The following is a 19,711-nucleotide window of genomic DNA, read 5'->3' as shown; positions in this document are numbered from 1 at the left end:
AAGGCCTCCAGTTTGCCTTTTCCTGGCCCATGTCCATTTGACCAAATCTGGCAACATTGCGGACATCGCGCGCCATGCACCCGCCTTCTCGTCCGGTTCTTGGCTCGCATTCGCCTCTCTCCGGTGTCTGCTGGCCCTTTTGGCTGTTCCAAGCGTCTCTACCACGGCCTTCTGTCGCTCGCATCGGTCTCCTCAGATTCATTCATCTCCTCGAGCGGCTGCCCTTATTACCTCCAACCGTCCCTCACCTGTGCCAAGCTTTGGACACGTCTCATTGCGAGTGGCTTGCAATGAAATCCTGGTCTCGGCTGGAGGACGCCCGCCTCATTGAAGCAGTCCAGAACAATGGGGAAAAGTGGGGGCTGATCGCTGCAAGCTTGGGGAGAAAAGCAAACGAATGCATAGAGCGACATAAGCAGATCATTGCAGAGGGCAGCATCCCAATCAAGAAGGAGCCTGGGACCGTTCTTCCGAGCTCCAACCGCATGCCGCTGCAGGATGCCACATCCAAGACGAATGTTGTCGTCCCGTCGACACCCTCAAATACCAGATCCAGCAGGCTCAGCAACGCTCCCCAAAAGATCACCGCTGCCCTTCCCGCAACCCCGACCCACTCAGATTTCTCAGTCCCGACGACTCCACGACTCACTCACAGGCTCACTTCGTTTCCGCTGGCCTCACCCTCGGCAAAGGAAAATATGCCCGTTTCCTCTGGAGTCGGCGCCGATGCAAGTCGGTCTGATCTCGGCGACGATCTCCGCAAGGATAAAAAGAAAAAACTCCCCCTTCCCCGGAAAACCCCCAACTCCAAAGTATCTGGCTCCAAAGACCCCACTGGTGCCGATGGAAAGTCGCTCCCTTCCGCCGGCTTGTCTGCTATCATGCCTCCCAGCCATCCACTTCTGCATAGCACTGCCCTGCCGTTCTCACCATTCATACCTACCATGGCTGTCGATCCTCACTGGCTCGAACGCCATTTTGGTGGCGCCATGGTTCCGCCAAGGACATCGCAGGATGTAGTGGATCCTCAGACCCAAGAGGGGACACCGACTCAGGCAGCCCCGGCACTAGCCATCTCGAATCCAGATCCCTCGTCCGGGACATCCGCAAATCTTTCCCTCGTCCCTGGCGTGGCTGCCTCACCTGACTTTGTCGCCCTTCCCCCCATGCCATACATCTTCCCAGGCATGCTTCCCCATGGCGTCGATGGATCCCTGGCATTCAACCCTCAAGCATGGATGGCATGGAATGCGGATCCCAACAATTCTGGTGCTGTTCTCTGTCCGCCGCCAGGAATAATCCCATCGGTGTTTCCATTGGCACCAAGCGTATCGACGATGGCCCAAGACCGCCCCACGAACCAACCGAACCAGCCCAAGACTCCCAACGCAAGAAAAACTGCCGCTAAATCAGCCTTGCCGTCAAATTCCACCAACAAGCACAAACAGATTGCACCGATGCCATTGCTCGTGCCCATCAAGCAGGAGCCGCCACACCCAGCGGATATTCCATCGAGCTCACAGCGCTCAAAAGACATCTTTACCTCTCCACCTCCTTCAAAAGTCGCCCGTCCCAAATCCAACGTCGTCCCTCCAACGTTCAAAAAGTCACACCAGAAGAAAATACCTCCTCCGGAGCAGCTCCAGCATCTGGAGGATGCCGATGACGACAGCAATAGCGAGTCCGACCCGAGCGCTCTCGTATCGCTGGCTCCTGAGTACGGTGCTCAAGAATCATGGGGTCTTCGGGAGCATATCCACGCTGTAGCTCCTGTACCTCCCAAGCACGCTTATGGATATTCAAAATCCCGCACGGGCATTGCACCATCCCAGTCATCCACGGCAAACGAGGCTCTGCTCTCTGGTGGCAGGGATGTGAGTCACCCACGCAATGCAGTCGGTGAATTGGCCGAAGGACATCTAAACTCAAACGCCCGCGATCACGATGCTTCCAAGCATCAACCTCATCTATCAAGCGATCTCTATATATCAGATCAAGATGATCCGCCCTCAGCTTGGACGGATTATGAAAGTAAAGTCGGTGTCAACGATCCTGTCGGCGAATCAGATGAAGAGGTTCGCAATGGCTCAACCATAGCCGCCGGTACTCCTTCGCATCGATACACAAGCAGGGCCTCCTCCATCACTGACAACAACGACAATGCAAACTATGTTGGCGATGACCAAGAAGATATGCTAGTCCAACAAATGATCAAGCAACACGCACGCCAAGCGAACTTGAAGGAGGAGCAGCTCGAGGAACTAGATATGACGGCCTCTGCGTCGTCATTACTGCGCGGAGGAAGTGGCGAGAGGAAGCTGATCACCACAACCACCACAACCGAAGAGATTATCGAGGAGCCACGCGTTAACGGAAGCAAGACTATCAAGCGCCGCATCACGACTGTAACAACGACGACTACAGTCGTCGACAGTATCCTTGACGAAGGCGGTACCGGCGGCTCGGCGATAAGCCAAACTCCAGCGAAACCCGAGCTTAGACGGAGTGCCAGTCAATCGTCAAAGCGGGCCGTTGGCGCTGCCGGTGCTTCTGCAGCTCACTCGTCTGTCGAAAGTGCAAAGGCAGAGCCTGCTCTGGAAGCAAGGTCAAGCCTTTCCAAGGTAAAGCGGATCGCTATTTCGAAAGTTGGGGCCGGAAAAGGCTCGGCTGGCTCCAGCAAAGCTCTTGTCCCTGCCCCTGTCTCTGCCGAAGACGTCGGTCATGACACTGCGGACGTGCCTGAAGGTAAATGCTTCGCCCCCTGCGTTGTCCTGATGCGATGGCTCCATGTCTTGGGCCACCATCGGTGACTTCTATCGAGTCTTTCCTGATGATGAGTCTTGTATCATCCACATTCGACGGGAAAGAATGTTAACCTGTCCCCTTGGAAAAGCAGAAACCGAGTTGGACTTGCTGTTCGAAGATTACCTGGAAACCGATGACGCTGATGACAGCTTGATCCCGACCCTGCGTCCAATCGACTGGGACTGCGAAAGGTTGGTTCCCTTGGTCGACACAACATCAAAACACCCTTCAGAATCAATCGGTTGCCTGACTTTGTTACTCTTCCAGATCCGCATTCAGCACCGACCAAATATCCATGCTCAGGCGACAGCTGTCCCAGAATTTCCAATTTCTTGTTCAGGCCTCGACGATGATGAAGGAGATCAAAGGCGACAGTCATCCCGAAGTTGAAGACTGGCAAAACCAGATGGTAGGCTGTGCATGGCGGCACGATCATGGACTTTGCTTGGGTGGAATTGTCTTGGGCTGGCGCGAACACAGCCGCGTCTGATTTAGCGTCTGGAGTCACAGCCTTTTCCTGTGAAAAGATGCAACCGTACTGATGGTAGACGCTCTTTCTTGTGTTCATGTCCTTTCCAGTGGGAGCTACTCCAATGCAAGCAGGAGTCGACCGCTGCCCACTCCTCACTAGATCCGACTTTCACGAACCTCTACGATATTCCGAATCTCGAACGAGTCCCAGATGTCGTGGCCATTCCTCTGGACCAGCGCGGCACCCGTCATCGGGAATTCCAGCAAGCATACGAGCTCGTCTCCACGTTTCAGGAGAAGAAAAAGTTCCTCAAGCGTCTTGAAGAAGAAAACAAAAAGCAGCAGGTTCTCGGCGCAGATCTCAACAAACGGTTTCGTCGCCGCGGCCTGGCGCCTCGCATTTCGTATTACCTTCCTTGGCCAGAGGGCCTCGAAAAGGCTCTCAATATGTGCGGACAAGCTTTTGATCCCAAGCTTCATCCTACAGTGCTGCGAAGTTTGTATCGTTCTGCGTATTCATCGCCAGATATCCTGTGATCTCAGCGCCGAGTTTCGACGACATGCTGCTGTCGATCCTGTTCTCTGGGTGACTTTCACACAGCCACTCTCTTGTTGTTATCTCTGGAAGTGGCGACAGATTCTGTGATAACACAATCAACTCACTGGGTGAACTAACCATGACGTGGCTTAACCGTGCTCTCCATTCCCTCCGTTTCCCACAGTGCGAAGACCAAACTCCTACTTTATGGAGCAAGAAGATCAGCTTCTTCTCAAAGGACTGCAGTTCTTTGGCTTGAATGGCATATCGTCAATCCGGGCCCATTTGCTCCCGACACGAACCCATCAGCAGCTCAATTCTCGAATCAAGACGCTTCTCGGTCGTGTTGTTTTGTCGAACAACCCAATTCGAGTAATGCCTGCTGTTGATTCTCGCGTATGATCGAATTATGTCCACCGTTATTGGCCGCCGTTTTACTCACATGATAGTTCTCTGATGGTATTTGTTCGTCCCTCCTCCATCCGCCATTCAGGACCTGTTTTGGAAGCCATTCAAGCCACTCACTATTTCCGAGCGCGAGCTTGTGGCAATGGTGAGAATTGTATTGGAGTATGCCTGCGCTGTCATTCACACTGTGGCGTTGAACGGCTCTGCTTCCTCAGTGTGTGTCCAGATGTATTATTGATCCTGAATGCTCTCGATCCCAGGCGGTGCATGCATTCGGCGCCACTCGATCCGAAGCAATCCTGCCTCAGCTCTTAGACCACCACCCAAAGTCGCTGATTCTCATGACATGGGCGAGCATGTACTCGCTGCACGAGGTTGGCGAATGCCATCTCGAAAAAATCCCTGCCATCTTCGAGCGGCTCAACCGAATCATTTCTCAAAGGTTGCTTAAAGAGCCACCGCCTGATGCAGCACAGGCCGCGCGAGTGACGGATACGTCCTCGGCTCCACCAACCGCTGCTGGGCCGAACGACTCGGCCGGCCCGCTTGTTTCTACAACCGATGCTGTGGGGACCCATCCGATTGGACCTCCAACGGGGTTACCGGCATCGATAATGCCTCCAGTGGTGCCGCCGGTGGGCTCCGTGCCATTCGGGCCCCTCAATCCCATGGGACTCTTTGACATCAAGAATAATCCCGCCATGGCTGCGGCGGTTCCGCAGCTCATGAGCATGGGCAGCCAATCCAATGTTCCCATGCTCTATCCCCCGCAAGCCTACTATGGAATGCCGACGTATCCTCCGTTTCCGTTCTTCCCCGTGGTTCCTTATTCGGCACCAACTGAGTCTCCGGACACTCGGCGGCCGCGACCCATCTTTCCAAAACGTACCGAACCACAGACACCGTCATCGACAAAGGCGCCTGGAACGCCTCACTCAAACCCCAGGCCCATCCTATCTAATCCTTCCAGTCGGCCTTCGTCATCCAAGATCCTTGCTGCCAACGGTGAACTGGGAGATAAAAATAAGAAGCCGCAAAGGACTCGCGCTACACCCATCAATCTTCGCAGCAACCCAGCACCCGCGTCTGCGGTCCCTGAACCCTCACAAGAGCAGCGCTCGCAGTTGCCTGCCACGCCACATCGCCAGAGCAAGAAAGGCCATTCGGGATCGCCGCGCTTCGGAGACGTTGGGTCATCGCCTCCTATGCGCCCAAATGACCTGCTCAAATCACCCACGACAGCGCGAAAGTCCATAGGAATGATCTTGGACTCCTCATTTGATCTCGTGCGTGATCTCGCAGCCAAAGGCCGGCGACCAACGGCGCCTATCGCTTTGCGTGCCGCCATAGATACCCGTCACAACGAGAATGACGATTACCCAGGGACGGAACCGCGGAGGGCCGAGAACACACCCAAGCCCAAGAGAGCCCAAGATGTTGTTTCAGCCTCGCTCGCATTCAAGCGTAAGCTGCGCAGTGGAGACGACGAGGGCGACAACATTGCCGATCGCATCATAAAGGTAACTGAGCGCCCTTGGCCAGGCAAGGCTTTGATGCCGCATATATCGTTTGCGGCAGATGGACAAGATGGTCTGAACCTCAGTGTTACTTGCCTATCAGCGACGGCGCGGGAAGCTATCCGTGGGGGCGCTGAAAACACGATCTACCCCTCACGGCACCGGCAAGGGCGGATCGAAGCAAGCGCAGAGCTCAAAATCACCGCGAAAGGTAAGCGTGGTGCGATAGCCAAGCTGGCTTTGTTTGCGCAGAGACCAGGACGAACATCTACCGGATCTGCCTGGCGCATCTTGCTCTTTGAGCCATTGAGGGTATCTGACTCGATTCTCTTAAATATCGGTTTATCATCCCATATGGGGGGGGGCGTTCCCGCAGCGGTTGCGAACTCTCTCAGGAGGCAAAGCCGATAGTGCCCCTGTTGATCCCAACGACTTTTTGGATCGGATTCTCTCGTGAGTCCTTCGCGGTGCAAAATACGGAGAGTCTCGGAGAATGGCAACGCCTGATATAGAGGAAGCGAGGCGCCCGATTTTTTTGGTCACTTTGTCTTTAGCTGTGAATGCAATAAAAGGGGCATCCGGGTTTTGAACGATGAATGTGTGTACTTCAAGCACGATGAGTCTACGGTGTCCCGATTCATGTCGCGAGCTACAGCTTCTTACAGTCTATCCAGAAAGAAACGGGACACTTCCCCTTTCTGGCTTCAGATGTCTGAACCCCGCTGACTGACTGTAGGCCCAGCGGGCAGGCCATGGGATTGTTTCCCGTCCTGGTTGGCAATCGAGTGATTTTGGTTGGCTTGGGAAGCATGGTCTTGAATACACCCGGTCGATCTCCTGTGGCAATGATCGACTGGCATACCGAGATCATGTTCCTTGAGGCATTGATGTCTCGATCCCACAGCGTATGGCAGCTTGCACAGCTCCGGACAAAGTGTGGTTTCTCGATATCAAGATGCTCGACCTTCTCGAGTCGCTTGGCTTCCCGGCAGTGTGAGCACACCTGTGATGTGTTGAACTCGTTCACCGAGCACACATGGATCTTGGAGACGGATCGGTCTGGTGGGCGTCTCTGGTGGTGGTGGAATTGCTCAAAGTACTTGGCGAACCTGAGTCTCCTGGGACTGGAAGCATATCCCTCCCCTGTTTCCAGGATGCATTCCCAAAGGCAATCACCACTTCGGTCTCCTTGGACATACTTGCTTGGCCATGAATGCAATGAGTGGGCGTGTATTCAGGTTCCAGAAACAACGCCCTGGTTAAAAACGGGGGGTGTCCCATTTCATTCTGGAAACGCTGTAAGAGCGCGAGCCATCCGGTTCTTTGCTAGACTGAAAGTGCAAAGGTGGGCCGGAAACACAATAATCATGCAGTGATGGTGAGTTTGTCCGATAGGTCGTTGGGGCTGATAAATACAGCCGTTCACCGGAACGCCGCTCACGACGATGGCGGCGATGCAACGCTAACAGGGAGTGTGGGGCCAGCAGGGACTGTGGCGGCTGCCTGGCGTTGCGATGCTTCGGCGCGAGCGGCCTGTGCCCACTCGGAGATGAAGGTAAATCCCTTGAACTCCAGCTGATCTGCAGCGGAAAGGACCGAGTTCATTGGCGTCAGCACCGGGCGTTCCTTTGTGAACTCGCGGTCAAAGTTGGATGTATCGGTTGGAGAGCCCTATGTGCAAAGAAGCAAGCGGGTGTGTCTGGTCAGCAACACCGTCTGCGCAGAAACGCGGGTGCACATAGCCTCGCATCAGTGCGTTAGCCCTGATACTCCGACCCCCAAATTAAGTGATGCTTTCGCCAACGGGGCGGCAGCTACAAGGGTCTTTCGGCTTACGATGGTGGGCACAAAGAGGGGTGCGACTCGCTTTTGCATAAAGGCCTCCCAGTCGACACCGGCAAAATAGGCATGCTTCTTGATTTCTTCGGCATCGGACCGTCCGCTTCCAAGCCGTCGGGCGGGATTCTTGTTCAAGAGCTGTGTGGAGAATGTTAACCAGAGCGGTGTCAGCAAGACACGGCTTCGCTCCCATATTCCGGCACATACGGCTGATTCCAGAGCCACCACAGAGACACTTGGCCGCTTCGGCCGCCATCCCGCACGATGCTGAGCTTCTACTGTCATACCCCTTGCAGGACCGACAGTGTCTCCTTGGGCATATTCGAGGGGAACTCGATAGAGTCATCCAGAATGGCTTCAAGGATCTCATTTTCATCGTCGCCGTGGAAAGGGTACTGTTTCGGAGTGCATGGTCGGCTAGATTAGGAGGGGTTCCACCATGGCGTCGCTCCAATCGCCTCGACCGCCGTCTTGATTTAAGACCTACCTTGCCAACGAGCATGACGTAGATCAGAACGCCAAAGCTCCACCAGTCCACGGCGCGGCCGTACTTGTTCTGCAGCAAAATTTCGGGAGCCATGTAGTCCGGTGTGCCACAGAACGTCCTGGTGGTGTCTCCGTAGTGCATGTTTTCTTTGCAGATACCGTAATCGGCGACTTTGATGTGGCCATCGGGCATAAGCAGGATGTTATCGAGTTTAAGGTCACTGGAAGTTGTTGGCGTCATCTGCTGATTAGCAACATGATGGCTGGCGGTGTACCTTCCTGGTCTCGGACCCGAGCTCAAGTGCGGTTGGTTGGCTTACCGATAGATGATGTTGTTCTTGTGGAAAAACTCCAGTGCCAAAAGTACTTCGCAGGCATAAAATTTGGCTCGCCCCTGGGAGAAGCGCTTCTTCTCCTGGATATGGCACATCAAGTCGCCTCCCGAGACATACTCCATCACAAAGTAGATGCGGTAGTCGGTCTGGAAGCAGGAGTGGAGGTTCACCAGGAAGGGATGCTTGGTTTGGCTGGCAGCCTGGAAGATGCGCTTCTCGAGCTTGCAGCTGAAGGTTGGTTATACCGAGTCAATCCCGGGGTATCAGAGGCAGAGACACCACATACCATTCGAGCGGCTGAGGCGCATCGGGTAGCCGGGGCCATCCGCATTACGCGCAGCGCAAGTCACTCTACCTGGCAACATCGTCATTTTGAATAATGAATTCCTTCTTGAGTGCCTTGATGGCATACAGCTCCTTCGTAAGCTTGTCCTGGGCGAGCATGACTTTGCCAAAGGCGCCTCGACCCAAGACGGCGATAAAGTTGAAATCTTCTAGTGAAATAGCCACCTTTCTGCGAGGCTTCGTGACAACGACAGTTGCCGGTGGTCTGAAGGCGACATCTCCGGACTGAGAATGGGCTGAGGACTGCTGTGCGCGCGACGACGATGATGACGACTGGGTCTGGGAAGACTGTGGCGGAGGTTGTGTCTGGGATTGGGATACGGCAATCGGAGGCAGTGTTGGGGGAGACTGTGAGAGCGGCTCGCGAGGAGGAGACGTGACGCTGGGTCTGACGCTGGAGTCTGCGTCCTTGGGTTTCTCGAGCTGCAATTGGCTGAGTTGCGAAGAAACAGTCGACATTGTGGCCGCGCTTTTTTCAGCGTGCTGTTGGACTGACTGTGGCGGAGAGGGCTGTCTGGAGTGCGGTTTCTGTGAGCCTTGGGCCGTCGTCGCTATCTTCGACGAGGCATCCAGAGAGCCATCCGGAGAAGACATTCCGTGAGGGAGCTGGAATCCGGTTTGGCCCGTAGGCGAAGTTAATGCGGAGATATCGCCACTGGGACTTGGGCTCATGGCGACCAAGCGATTCCCGAATTCGTTAGAGGAGGAGCGAGGCGGAATGGCGATTTTCTCCCAAGGTCCATGAGGAGTATCATACGATTCTTTGCGCGCAGGCGGGGTTGGGTGGCCGTGATGATCCACGGACGGAAGCGTGGTGAACTCGGGCGGAGGCGGTGGAAACGCTGCCTCTTCGGCCTTCGCGGCCTCAGCAGCCTTGGCAGCCTCTTCAAGCTCACGCAAATGCATCTTCTTCTCGGCTTGCTCGAAAGCCTCGACAAGCTGGTCGGCCATTTGTGGGTCCAGGCCGCAAAAATGTGGCATCATGCACATGTGATCCTTGTGGCACGCCTTTCCGCACTCGGTGCACTTCATTATGGTCTTGCTCACGCCGATCGGAAGCATGTAGCCGCAGTGGGCACACCACGACGCAGCCAGATTGGCCGAGAGCGCAAAGCGGTGTGGAATGTTGTACTTGAGAAGCTGCCCGGTGTTCTTATCCTTGGACGGATCCTGCAGCATAATGCCGGCATCATGGCAATGGCGCACACGTACACAGACAAGTTTAGCGTCGCGGGCATGGAGCCAGTGCACGCATCTCAGGATATCCGAGGGCACTCAAGTGAGATCAGAGAGACGCTGCGATCAAGGGACGGTGCAGGTTGCGATGCGATGTCCTTCATATTGGCTGAGAGGGTTGCAATGGCCGCGTAGCGTATGGAGACAGTGGCCTTACCTGATTATCGTTGATCTCCTCCTTCGTGATACACTTGGTAATGACTCGCATGTAGCAGCGCGCATGGCAAGTGTACTGACAGTCTAAATCAGCCAGAGTAAAGTCAGGCGGAATGTCAGACGATGGATTGCGGCAGTGGCGGTGAGGTGGGTGTTGGTGTGGTAGCCTCCCCCCTCGGCAACACAGGCAACATCAGCGACACCAAACTGACTCACTTTGGCACTGGTAGCCCTGGCCGCTCAGAAACTCCTGACAAAGAGCGCATTGGAGCACCTGATAGAACTGCTGAGCCAGAAACTTGTGCCCGTTCCGAGGATAAACTTTCTGGACAGGCCCACGACGAGCCAACTGATCCTGGCCAGCTTGGCCACGCGAGATGGGCACTGTACAGTCACGGTGGCGCCGAGATCGTCGTTGGATTGAACGAACGCAGAATTTGCGGGGACATCAAGGCGTGAGCGGGATTGCACCAGCTCGAAAGCGTGCGAGTGCTGATGCGGGTCAAGATGGATGTGCGAGTGCCGATGTGGCGTGGTCACCGTCATGACGTACCGAATCCGAGCTTGAGGGAGACCTGCCCGCTGGGCTCCATTTCAAGGGCAAACTCGCCCATATCACCGGGATTGGCGTTGGACCTCTTGAGCTCGTCCTCCATGGTCGACAGCTTGAACCAAAGGAAGGACAGAAGGATTGTGCTCGGACCGGATCGGTCGCTGATGCAGATTTCGATTTCGCTGGCCTTGTCGACTTGGAACTCAATGTACTCGTCCCATTTGCTTTTGACCGGCCGAGTCATGCCTTTGCGGTGGCCATCGACACGGACCTCAGCCACGATCAAATCGTCGCCGCGTCGCCCAGGGATGTTTTGGCACGCAAGCATCTTGACCTTGACTCGACCTGTCTTTCTTGAGCTGCCGACCTCTGTACGGAAGCAGCCGGGTGGCGACGTAGCCGAATATCGGTTGTGCGCACAAGCGTCAGTTAACTCTACCACAATTCTGAGTGAGCGCCTCCATGCCCCGACGACGGGCTCTCGATGGTCCGGCGCGCACGACACCCGATGTAGATGGATGGACGCATGCAAATCCTACCGTTGAGAAGCCCCTCCTCGTTTTCGTCCCTTGGATCAGCAACGTACATGTCCGAATAGGCCTTTTCGGCCTTTCGGAGGAAGGTGATCTTGGAGTCTGCTTCAACAATCTTGTCGCGGAGCTCATTGAGCAGCTTTTGCTCGACAGGCGACTTGGACATGGCCGAGAGCATGTTTTCCGTGCCGGCCTTCACCTTGGTTTCGAGATCCAGCTTTCTTCGGACCTCCTCCAGGCGGAACTTGACTTTTTCTGGAGTCAGGCGGCTGTCGGCCCGCAGAAAATCTGAAGGAGAGCCAGTCGAGCGACGATGCGGTTAGCGAGAAGGTGAGGGGACGGCATTCAATCCTGCTTCACGAACCGCTGTCACGAAGATACAGAGGCGCCCAAATGGAACAGCTGGGACGCAACAGGCAGAGATTTCATGGGGGAGGGGGGCGTCCGGTCAGCCGAGCTGCAATGCTTGGTCGGTCTGGGACCATTATACCACAAGCTCCAATACCGACCAAACGCTGTTTCATTCTTTTCTGGAGCCTCGGCCAGGGCCGGAGCAGCAGCACTCGCTCCGCTGACCGATGGTCGGGGAAGGAGTTTCTGGAGTTCACTCTCGATGAAGGCGAGGCGCTGTTCCGAACTTGTGATGGTGACCTGGCAGTCGGCCAGGAGCCGAGGGTCGGTCAGCATTTTTTGCATGGCCTTGGCTCCATCGAGGACCTTTTTTTCGATGCCCAGACGGCTCTGGAGCTCGGCGATCTTGGATTGATTTGATGCCTATGCGAGAGGGGGGCAGATATATGTCCGGGATAGCGTCAGCCGATGTGATATTAGGCGGTGCAGATATCATCGAGTGCGAGACAATCAAATATCGACTGAGTGGCTGAATCGCACGAGCACTAGAATCGATCGAGCGACTTGTGTGCAAGGTGCACCAGCACCAAGCGATTGATGCGGGGCCATCGCATCAGGGCAACGGAAGGAGAGCGATGGACGGTGCCAGCGCAGCGAACTGGCGAGGCTAGACGAACGTGGCCTCTCCAAAGACGCAGTTGGCCTCGCTGCCTGGACCCAAGGCAAGAATCGCTGCGTAATCAGTCCCAGCGACAACCTACGTTTGAAGCCATTATTACTTGGGCACGCCCAACGGAATATTTGAGGTTTCAGAGGGCAGCGCGCGCTTGAAGAAGGCAAGTGGCCGACGGGTGGACGCAGAAGGATTGTGGAAACGGCGGCAACGAGTGCGCAATGAAAGCGGGATGGACTTATGGGGAGAGGGGCGCAATCGCAAGGGTCGGTGGGATGCGGGGCGGGGAAGGATCGACAAGGGCGACTCGCAATGGATAAGATAAGGCGGCGTGCAGAATATGCCGCCAGGTGCCTGTGCCGGAAGCGCTGCGGTGATGATGGGCGGATCTGGCAGCGGGACTGGTGCGATGAAACGGGAGGAAACGGGGCGAACAGCGACGAGGGGTCTTTGGTGGCGTGCCAGAGCCGTTGGTGGTCGGTCTGGGACGATGATGCGACCAGCTTGCGCAGCGGCGACACGGCGATATTCAGAATCTGGGCCCGAAAGCGAGTGCAGTCGCCAGCGAGCGTGCTGGCCATAGATCTGCTGCGAAACAAAGGCAGCCGTTCTCGAGGAGCCGTGCTGCGATGGAATTGATGCAAGTCGGCCCTTCTTGAGCCGATGCTGATTGGAGAAGGGCTGCGGTCCAATCCAGGGTGTTCGCGGGCGTCCTGGCACACATCGAGTGCTGAGTGCTCGGAGAACGAGTGAGTTCATACCGAATGAGATAGTGTTGTCTTGGAGGGTGTCGCCATTCGAATACGGACGTCCCTGGATGCGAGCCAGGACCGCTGCAGGCTGGATTCCAATGCAGTCCCAGGTGTTGCGAGGCCGATGGCAGTGGGGAGAGTGGACATATGTATTCAGGATCCGGAGAGAGTGGCCAGCGGCCATCCATGCAGAGCTGCCCGATCCATTTGCAAGTACTCTATCTGTGATCGCCAGAGGTGATGTTCATGAAGCTTCGGGACAGGATCAGCAAGGTGCCAATGGCAGGATAGTCCAGCGCAGTCAGGCCATGGACATCGACTTCTGGGGCCAGAGCGCCCTTTCCAAGACGGGCGGCTTCGGTTGCAGCAACCTGGCGGACAGTTCGGAAGACGTGATCCATGTACTGAAGGTGCTTGTTCATCAGCACGATGAGCTGCTCGCGGCTCTTGTTGTGCAGTTCGATAAAGCCTGGGTCAATGCGATCAGACGGTCAGTCGTCGGCAGTGGCCAGCCTCGCCATGGCGCTTGCCTCAGAAACCAAGTAAGCCACGGATCTCGTCGACGCAATAGCCGTATGTCCTTGAGCCGACAGCCGCATGTCCTTGGCTCACAGGTTGCGGGGAGTGGCGGTTAGGTACCATACCTCGCTCCTCCAGGGCCTCACAGAGCTCAAAGTCGCTCATTTGATTGACACCTTCCCGACGGATCAGCTGCAAAGCCAAGCCCGGCCTGATCAGTCCACTGCTGAAAGACAAGAACCACAGCCATCCCCATTGACTCAATCCAACGTGATTGCCTTTGCGATGCAGATCCATACCGTGTCGTCGGTCACGATCCAGTGGGCCCACTTGGCCACCGCCAGGCGAGGAAGGTAGTATGGGACCGTCTTGCCGAGGTAGCTGGTCATGGAGGCGGCCTGACCCAGCGGCAGGTTCAGGCAGTTTCCGTGGGTCTTGATCATGGGATAGATCACCAGAAAGTCGCCGTACGAAGGCTTGTTCTTGGCAACCTGCAAACCAAATGCGTTGCGGGCGATAGGTCAGGGGCGGCGATAAACACAAGCCAGCCGTTGACATATCGATGAACAGTAGCACCTGCAGCAGCGGCATAATGATGCCAAACGCCAACAGACTACAATGAATCGTGAGCAGCTCGGCCCCAGCCAGAGCGCCGACCAACCCTCCCCTTTCATCTCGCTCATCGGAGAGGATGAAGTGCAAGCAACACAGCGTCAGTACTTGCCATCTGTCCCCACTTTCGCACATGAAAGTCGGACGGATCAGTGGCCTCAAGCTTCTGGGCGAATTTGGAATAGTCGGCCACGATCTTGGGACCCAAGTGGCTGCGATGCTCATGGCTGCGCTTGAGCTTGGCGATCTGCAATCCAGTTGTTGGCAAAGCGTCACGGACTTGCCAAAAGCATTGTGGGCGATTTCATCGACCATGAGCACATCCGAAGAAGTGCCGACAGAATGGTGCCAGTGGCTGCAAGCACCCCTAGCGACTCATGATTCTATCCCGGCAAGTCAAGAAGCATGCGTCGCGAGCCTCCGTTTACAGAGACTGCCGCCCGTCCAACGGCAACAACAACTTACATATGCAGAGTCCGTATAGAATGACGACGGGAACAGCCCTGTGAATCGCCCGAGCGCCGACGGCAGCACTGGCCAGAACCAAGGCATCACCAGGAACACGAGCGGCGTCGGGATGCGGACAATGTCATGCTTCAACCTGATCATGTCCCCATGGAGGAATGGCCGCCGTGAGTCGTCGCATTGATTTCGAGCACGTCCATTTCCTCGCGGCACAGTGCTGGATTGGCTTGGTTGGGACGACCTTGGTTTGCGGCAGACTCACTGCCACTCCGCCGACGCTGCTGTCCCAGTGATTCCCTCATACCTGTGCATGTTGCGGATATCCACACGGCTGGTGGGCTTTTGGCCAACCAGGGTTCCAAAGAACAGCGCCGAGACGGACCACATGGCTCCAGCCAGAGAGGTCATGCCATGCGACTGCGGGAAGGATGGCGTTCGATTCAGCACAAGCCCAGCGGAACACGACGTGGGTGTAGCGATAGAGACCACAGGCTTGCAGCGACTGGTCGATGGCAGTCATAAGGATGCCGCCGGTCCGTTGTCGATGATATCCCTCGTTGCCGTGTCCAGAGCGTCACCAAGCTCGATCGCCCTAAAAGCACCGCCTCATCCAGGCCATACCAGGATATCGAAGGGCTCTGAAAAATACCGCTGCATGGATGACCGCGGCGGGGTGGCCTTCTTCAGGGCCTGTGAGATGTGGTCGGCCGAATCGGTGCGCTGGGCCAGCGCTCTGGAAGAGGTTGACAACACCATGATCTGGTGGCCGTGGGCCCTGCGGACGACGGAGCGCATGTATCGAGGGGGCTGTTGGGCCAGAGTTTGGCTGACCCTCAGGGCCAGAAAGGCAGGCTCTGCAGCAAGTCTCATCACGGCGGCGACGGCGGGTTGCGATCGGAGCCGTCTCGGCGATCCAGTCTTGGTCCTGGTCGGGTGTTGGTCCAGATCGGGTGTCGGATGGGTGGTCGATCGAGAGCGAGAAAAAAAGCAAGCTGGTGCCACGTGACAGGCTCCTGTGTGGGAACTGGGTCCAGCGCGAAACCAGGTCCCGATATCAAGCCGAGCACAGCTGGGACGAAGCAGGGACGAAGCGAGGACGAGGTTAGACGCTACCGAGAGGCCCAATCAGGCAGGAGCCTCTGTCTCTTGAGCGTATATGATCAAACCCCGCTTTCCCCTGACTCTATACAAGGAGCGTGTCGCCCCAGTCTGTTTGACACTTGCTTCCCAGCCTCACATCCTCACCAGCACTGCCCCTCAACCAGTCTGGAAAGATGAGCACCGGAAATCTCTCGGAATACAGCATGTCCTCTGAAAATCCAGAGGACCAGGCCGTATTGAATAATCCAAACGAAAAAGCGGAATCGAGCGACAGGGACTTGCCCCAGCCGCGACCCAGTAACGATAGCCCGCCCGCTCCACCCCATCGCAGCACCGGAAACTGCACCATAGTGCGGCGCAACACCGCTCGCTCTATTAGACCATGCCTCAAGTCCATGATGCCCGTCATCCAAGAGCAGTTTGAGCGAGTCGTGCACGGCCTCCGGGAGCAAACCGATATGCAGCTTTCGCTCATCGAGCATATGCTCAAGCAGCTCGACGCTTTCAAGGAGATCTTGACCCATATCAAGCAAAAGCGAGCCATGCAAGAAGACAGAAAGCGGAACGAAAATCGGAAGCTTTTCTACTCCGGAAACACCAACACACCGCTGGAAAAGTCTCGGGCTAACCTCTTGAAGAAGGACGCGCCGGGGAATCGTGAGTGAACCGCCGCGTTTGGAGGGAGAGCACCGAATGCAGCACCAAGGATTCGACCCCTGACTCGTCGGAGGTTTGCAAGGCGGAGCCAACTCGACCGAATAATTTGTTCACGCTTGCCATTTCCCCCCCCCCAAATAGAATCCAACCCCTCCATTTCGTCGAGTGTGCTCAAGCTGCCCAGCTCCAATGAAAGACTGGTTCACTCGGACTCGCTGGAGCGAAGCAGGACATCAAACCTTCATGCCACCTCAGTGGCCCAATTCTCCTCTCTCTTTGGCAGCGCCGACTCCATTGTTAACGAGGGCGGAATGGCTGTACCGCAAATCGGCATCACCCCCTCGGACGAGCCAGCAGCACCCGCCGCTGCTCCCAAAGGCATAACCAAGATCACGGGAAAGCTGCGCTCCGGATTGACCAAGCGGCTCATGGCCCGAATCTATGGAAGTCGCCCGCTCAAAACGCTCAGCCGTCATCTCGGGCTGGCAGAGGAGGAAGAGGAGGTGGATGTCGAGAAGGGAATGGGCAAGCGCAACGTCTCGCGCGTGTCGCTCGACACCCAGGATGGACTTTTGATTCCCGAACACAAGTGGGGCTTGCATCCGTCGTCCTTCTTCTTCACCACCTGGATCACGTTCATGTCAGGTAATGTGCCAGACGCCGACATTCGCGGGGGAGAGGAAGGCATTGTGGCTGTCGTTGCCACGAGTACGAGTGCCACTTCTCCGCGGATGTCCGTAGTGAAGCAATATCAACATGGCCGAGCAAATTCGCTGGTGCTTCCAACTGCGCTTTGGTGACATGGACGCAACTATGGGCTTCCCGCCCTGGCTGCTCTCCGTTTCCCAAAGCTCCTGGCTCAATACCGGCTGACGCACTCGGCTTGTTCCTCGTTGTTCCTCTGCCGACGTCGCTGTGATCTGGGCCTCAGGAATCTACTTGTGGATCATATTCGGAGTCACGACTGTGGCTTCCTTTGAGTACAGCCACTTTGTTTCGGAATTCACACCCGAAACACAGAGTGTCATCATCACCACGATCTACCTTGCCGACACCATCATCAACATATGCACTCTCAGGAAGAACTTTGCTGCCATGGCCGACTATCGTGTCAAAACCGAAGTTATCACCTTTGACTGGCAACAAAGTGTCGAGATGAATATGCGCGGACTGTTTTGGATGGACGCGGTCACGTCGATTCCCTGGATCTTTTTGTTCCGCGGCACCTTTGATCGACCATCGTCGCTGTTGATCTTTTATCTGCTGCGGCTCTACCGCCTTCCAGACTGCTTTGAGGCCCCGATCTGGGCCCACATGCTCAACAACATGATCGAGTTCACGGGTCTAGGTCAATCGGGACTATCCGTGTTCTCACTCGGATTTGGCATGATCCTATTTCTGCACTTTCACGCATGTATGGTGTTCTTGGCTGGCCAGTGGAGCAACTACGAGGATCCGATGTGGCAAGGCTTTATTGCTCAAACGACAAAGACTGCGCTTGATCAATATGCCTGGTCTCTGTGGGCCGCAATGGCCAACACATTCCCGGTGACGGCGATATGGACGTAAGTAGGATCGAGGCACTTTCCACGAGTTGCTTGTTGGATGCTGCTACGATGATGCCATACCGTTGGTGCTATCGAGATCACTTCCTCTGTTGGAAGGCTGAGTTGATTTCATGCAGTCTAACGATGCTTTCCGCAATTTGAACGACGTCAGGCCCCTCACAACGCCTGAACGCTGGTGCCAAGGCATCACCATATTTTTTGGGGCCCTCATCTACGGCACGGCACTAGCACTCATATCGTCATTCAGCGTCGATCTTGACAAGAGCGAGAAGCTGTACAAGGAGAAGATGGATGAGATCAGCGAGTACATGGCCTATAAGAAACTGCCCTTGGATCTGAGGAGTCGGGTGCGCGCGTACTTCCAGCTCAAGTATCGCGGGAGTGTGTTTCGCGAGGATGATATTCTCGGCGAGCTTAATCCGGATCTCCGGCGGGTAAGTGAATTTCACAAACAGCCATAGCTTTGGAGCTCGGCTCGGTGGTAATTGGGTGACCGTGGTCGCTTTGATCGCAGGGGTCTTGCACTTGAAGCGATTGCACTCGATCTGCTGCAATGCGTACGAGTGTGGATCCAATGGCCAAGCTGCCGGTCTGACTGAACTAAACCGCAATTTGGCAGCGTCTCACGGCATCGCGCAGTGCAAGCATGATCAAAAAAGTATCGTTCCTCAACAGATCGCAAGAGGATGGTCGCGATGAAGTCTTTGTCGGTGAAGTCTCGATGGCACTTCAGGAGGTGTTCTACATCAGCGGAGATGTTGTCTTTGAGGAAGGCAATCAGGGGTCATACATGTACTTTATTGTCCAGGGGACCGTCGATATCATTGTCAAGGGCAAGGTCGTTGGACAGCTCCAGAGCGGCGCCTTTTTCGGAGGTTGGTTTGCATGCCACAAGCGCCAGCTCTGGTGCTTTGTCATTTGTATGGAGCCAGCCTGGCGATGCTGCGATGGCTGATGCAAGGGCGAACCATTGAACCCCCCCCCAGAACTGGCCCTTCTGGGCAACATCCCAAGAACCGCAACGATCAAGGCAACCTCTGCTTGCTCCATGTATCGGCTGTACCGAGAGCACTTTATGAAAATCATCGACAATTTTTCGGACGTCAAGTACAGGATCCAAATGATCTTTGAGGAGCGAATGCAGAAGGTCGAGAGGGAAAAGTCAATCCAGTAGCAGCGATAACACGATGGAGATATGAAGGGGGATGTGGCTTGGTATTGATGCACCCGCTGCGAATTGCCCGCATTGGCGGCTCGCTTGACGCAAGTTTGTGCGGCTGCTTGTGTGATGCCGGGAATGCCATTCATTTGCGAAGCGGGAGAGCAAACGTGACAATACCCCTGGCTTTCGGGGAACAGTGATCTCCCCGCCCCTGGATGTCGAGTCCACGGGATGATGTGGCCAGGCGCGACGGTGCCATGGGACTGGCTGGCTGGCGGTGGCGTCGCTGCGCAGCGCGGGTGTGTTTGTGTGGCGGCGCACCAAAAAGACGCGCGACGCGCCGCAGTATTTCCAGCAAAGCGACGGCGCCTGGATCCAAAACCTTGTCCTGTTCCGCCGCCAGCGCGGGGTGGGCATGGGCCTGGGTATTGCGACGGTGCGAATGCGCTCTGCCGGCGACTGGGAGTGCTCTCGCGATCGACGACATGGTATGAGGGTTACTCGGACGGTTGCTCGAGGACGGTTGCTTGAGAGGGTCGCCCGTGCAGGCTGACCAAGCTGCGAATCTCTTGGACGGGTCGTTGGACGAGTCGTTCGATGTGCCTTTGGTGTTTGCTGTTTACTGCCTG

The 19,711-nt window shown here is 55.8% G+C and overlaps 4 protein-coding genes across 4 annotated transcripts; 2 read left to right on the top strand and 2 right to left on the bottom strand.

Moving 5' to 3' along the window:
- Positions 1-129: 129 nt before the first annotated feature.
- Positions 130-6,334, top strand: BJ171DRAFT_529551 (uncharacterized protein). Its single transcript, XM_053112750.1, has 9 exons — positions 130-2,745; positions 2,897-2,996; positions 3,073-3,214; positions 3,385-3,772; positions 3,999-4,186; positions 4,308-4,367; positions 4,483-5,742; positions 5,843-5,950; positions 6,116-6,334. Exons 1-9 carry the CDS (start codon positions 291-293, stop codon positions 6,194-6,196), a joined length of 4,782 nt encoding a protein of 1,593 aa, XP_052962229.1. The 5' UTR covers positions 130-290; the 3' UTR covers positions 6,197-6,334.
- On the bottom strand, positions 6,279-12,346 carry BJ171DRAFT_587968 (kinase-like domain-containing protein; the record flags this gene model as incomplete). The annotated part of the gene is made up of 15 exons (XM_053114443.1): positions 6,279-6,293; positions 6,602-6,857; positions 7,181-7,410; positions 7,576-7,716; positions 7,866-7,973; positions 8,066-8,285; positions 8,385-8,627; positions 8,755-9,177; positions 9,502-9,914; positions 10,138-10,220; positions 10,353-10,520; positions 10,690-11,058; positions 11,229-11,510; positions 11,732-11,996; positions 12,335-12,346. The coding sequence occupies 15 exons, from the start codon at positions 12,344-12,346 to the stop codon at positions 6,279-6,281; spliced, it is 3,228 nt and encodes a 1,075-aa protein (XP_052962228.1).
- Positions 12,347-13,125: 779 nt separating this feature from the next.
- BJ171DRAFT_529544 (uncharacterized protein) lies at positions 13,126-15,544 on the bottom strand. Its single transcript, XM_053112749.1, has 7 exons — positions 15,216-15,544; positions 14,899-15,011; positions 14,595-14,730; positions 14,242-14,376; positions 13,817-14,008; positions 13,643-13,709; positions 13,126-13,467 (listed from the first exon to the last, which is right to left on the bottom strand). Exons 1-7 carry the CDS (start codon positions 15,462-15,464, stop codon positions 13,217-13,219), a joined length of 1,143 nt encoding a protein of 380 aa, XP_052962227.1. The 5' UTR covers positions 15,465-15,544; the 3' UTR covers positions 13,126-13,216.
- A 3,135-nt stretch (positions 15,545-18,679) lies between these two features.
- BJ171DRAFT_282914 (cyclic nucleotide-binding-like protein) lies at positions 18,680-19,132 on the top strand. The gene is made up of 2 exons (XM_053106927.1): positions 18,680-18,795; positions 18,907-19,132. The coding sequence occupies exons 1-2, from the start codon at positions 18,711-18,713 to the stop codon at positions 19,092-19,094; spliced, it is 273 nt and encodes a 90-aa protein (XP_052962226.1). The 5' UTR covers positions 18,680-18,710; the 3' UTR covers positions 19,095-19,132.
- Positions 19,133-19,711: the final 579 nt, after the last annotated feature.

Source organism: Polychytrium aggregatum (assembly GCF_025602895.1).
Source record: "Polychytrium aggregatum strain JEL109 chromosome Unknown BJ171scaffold_71, whole genome shotgun sequence".
NCBI lineage: Eukaryota > Fungi > Chytridiomycota > Chytridiomycetes > Polychytriales > Polychytrium > Polychytrium aggregatum.
Note: the sequence above shows the minus strand (reverse complement) of the source record. Positions and strands in the feature narration are given on the sequence as shown.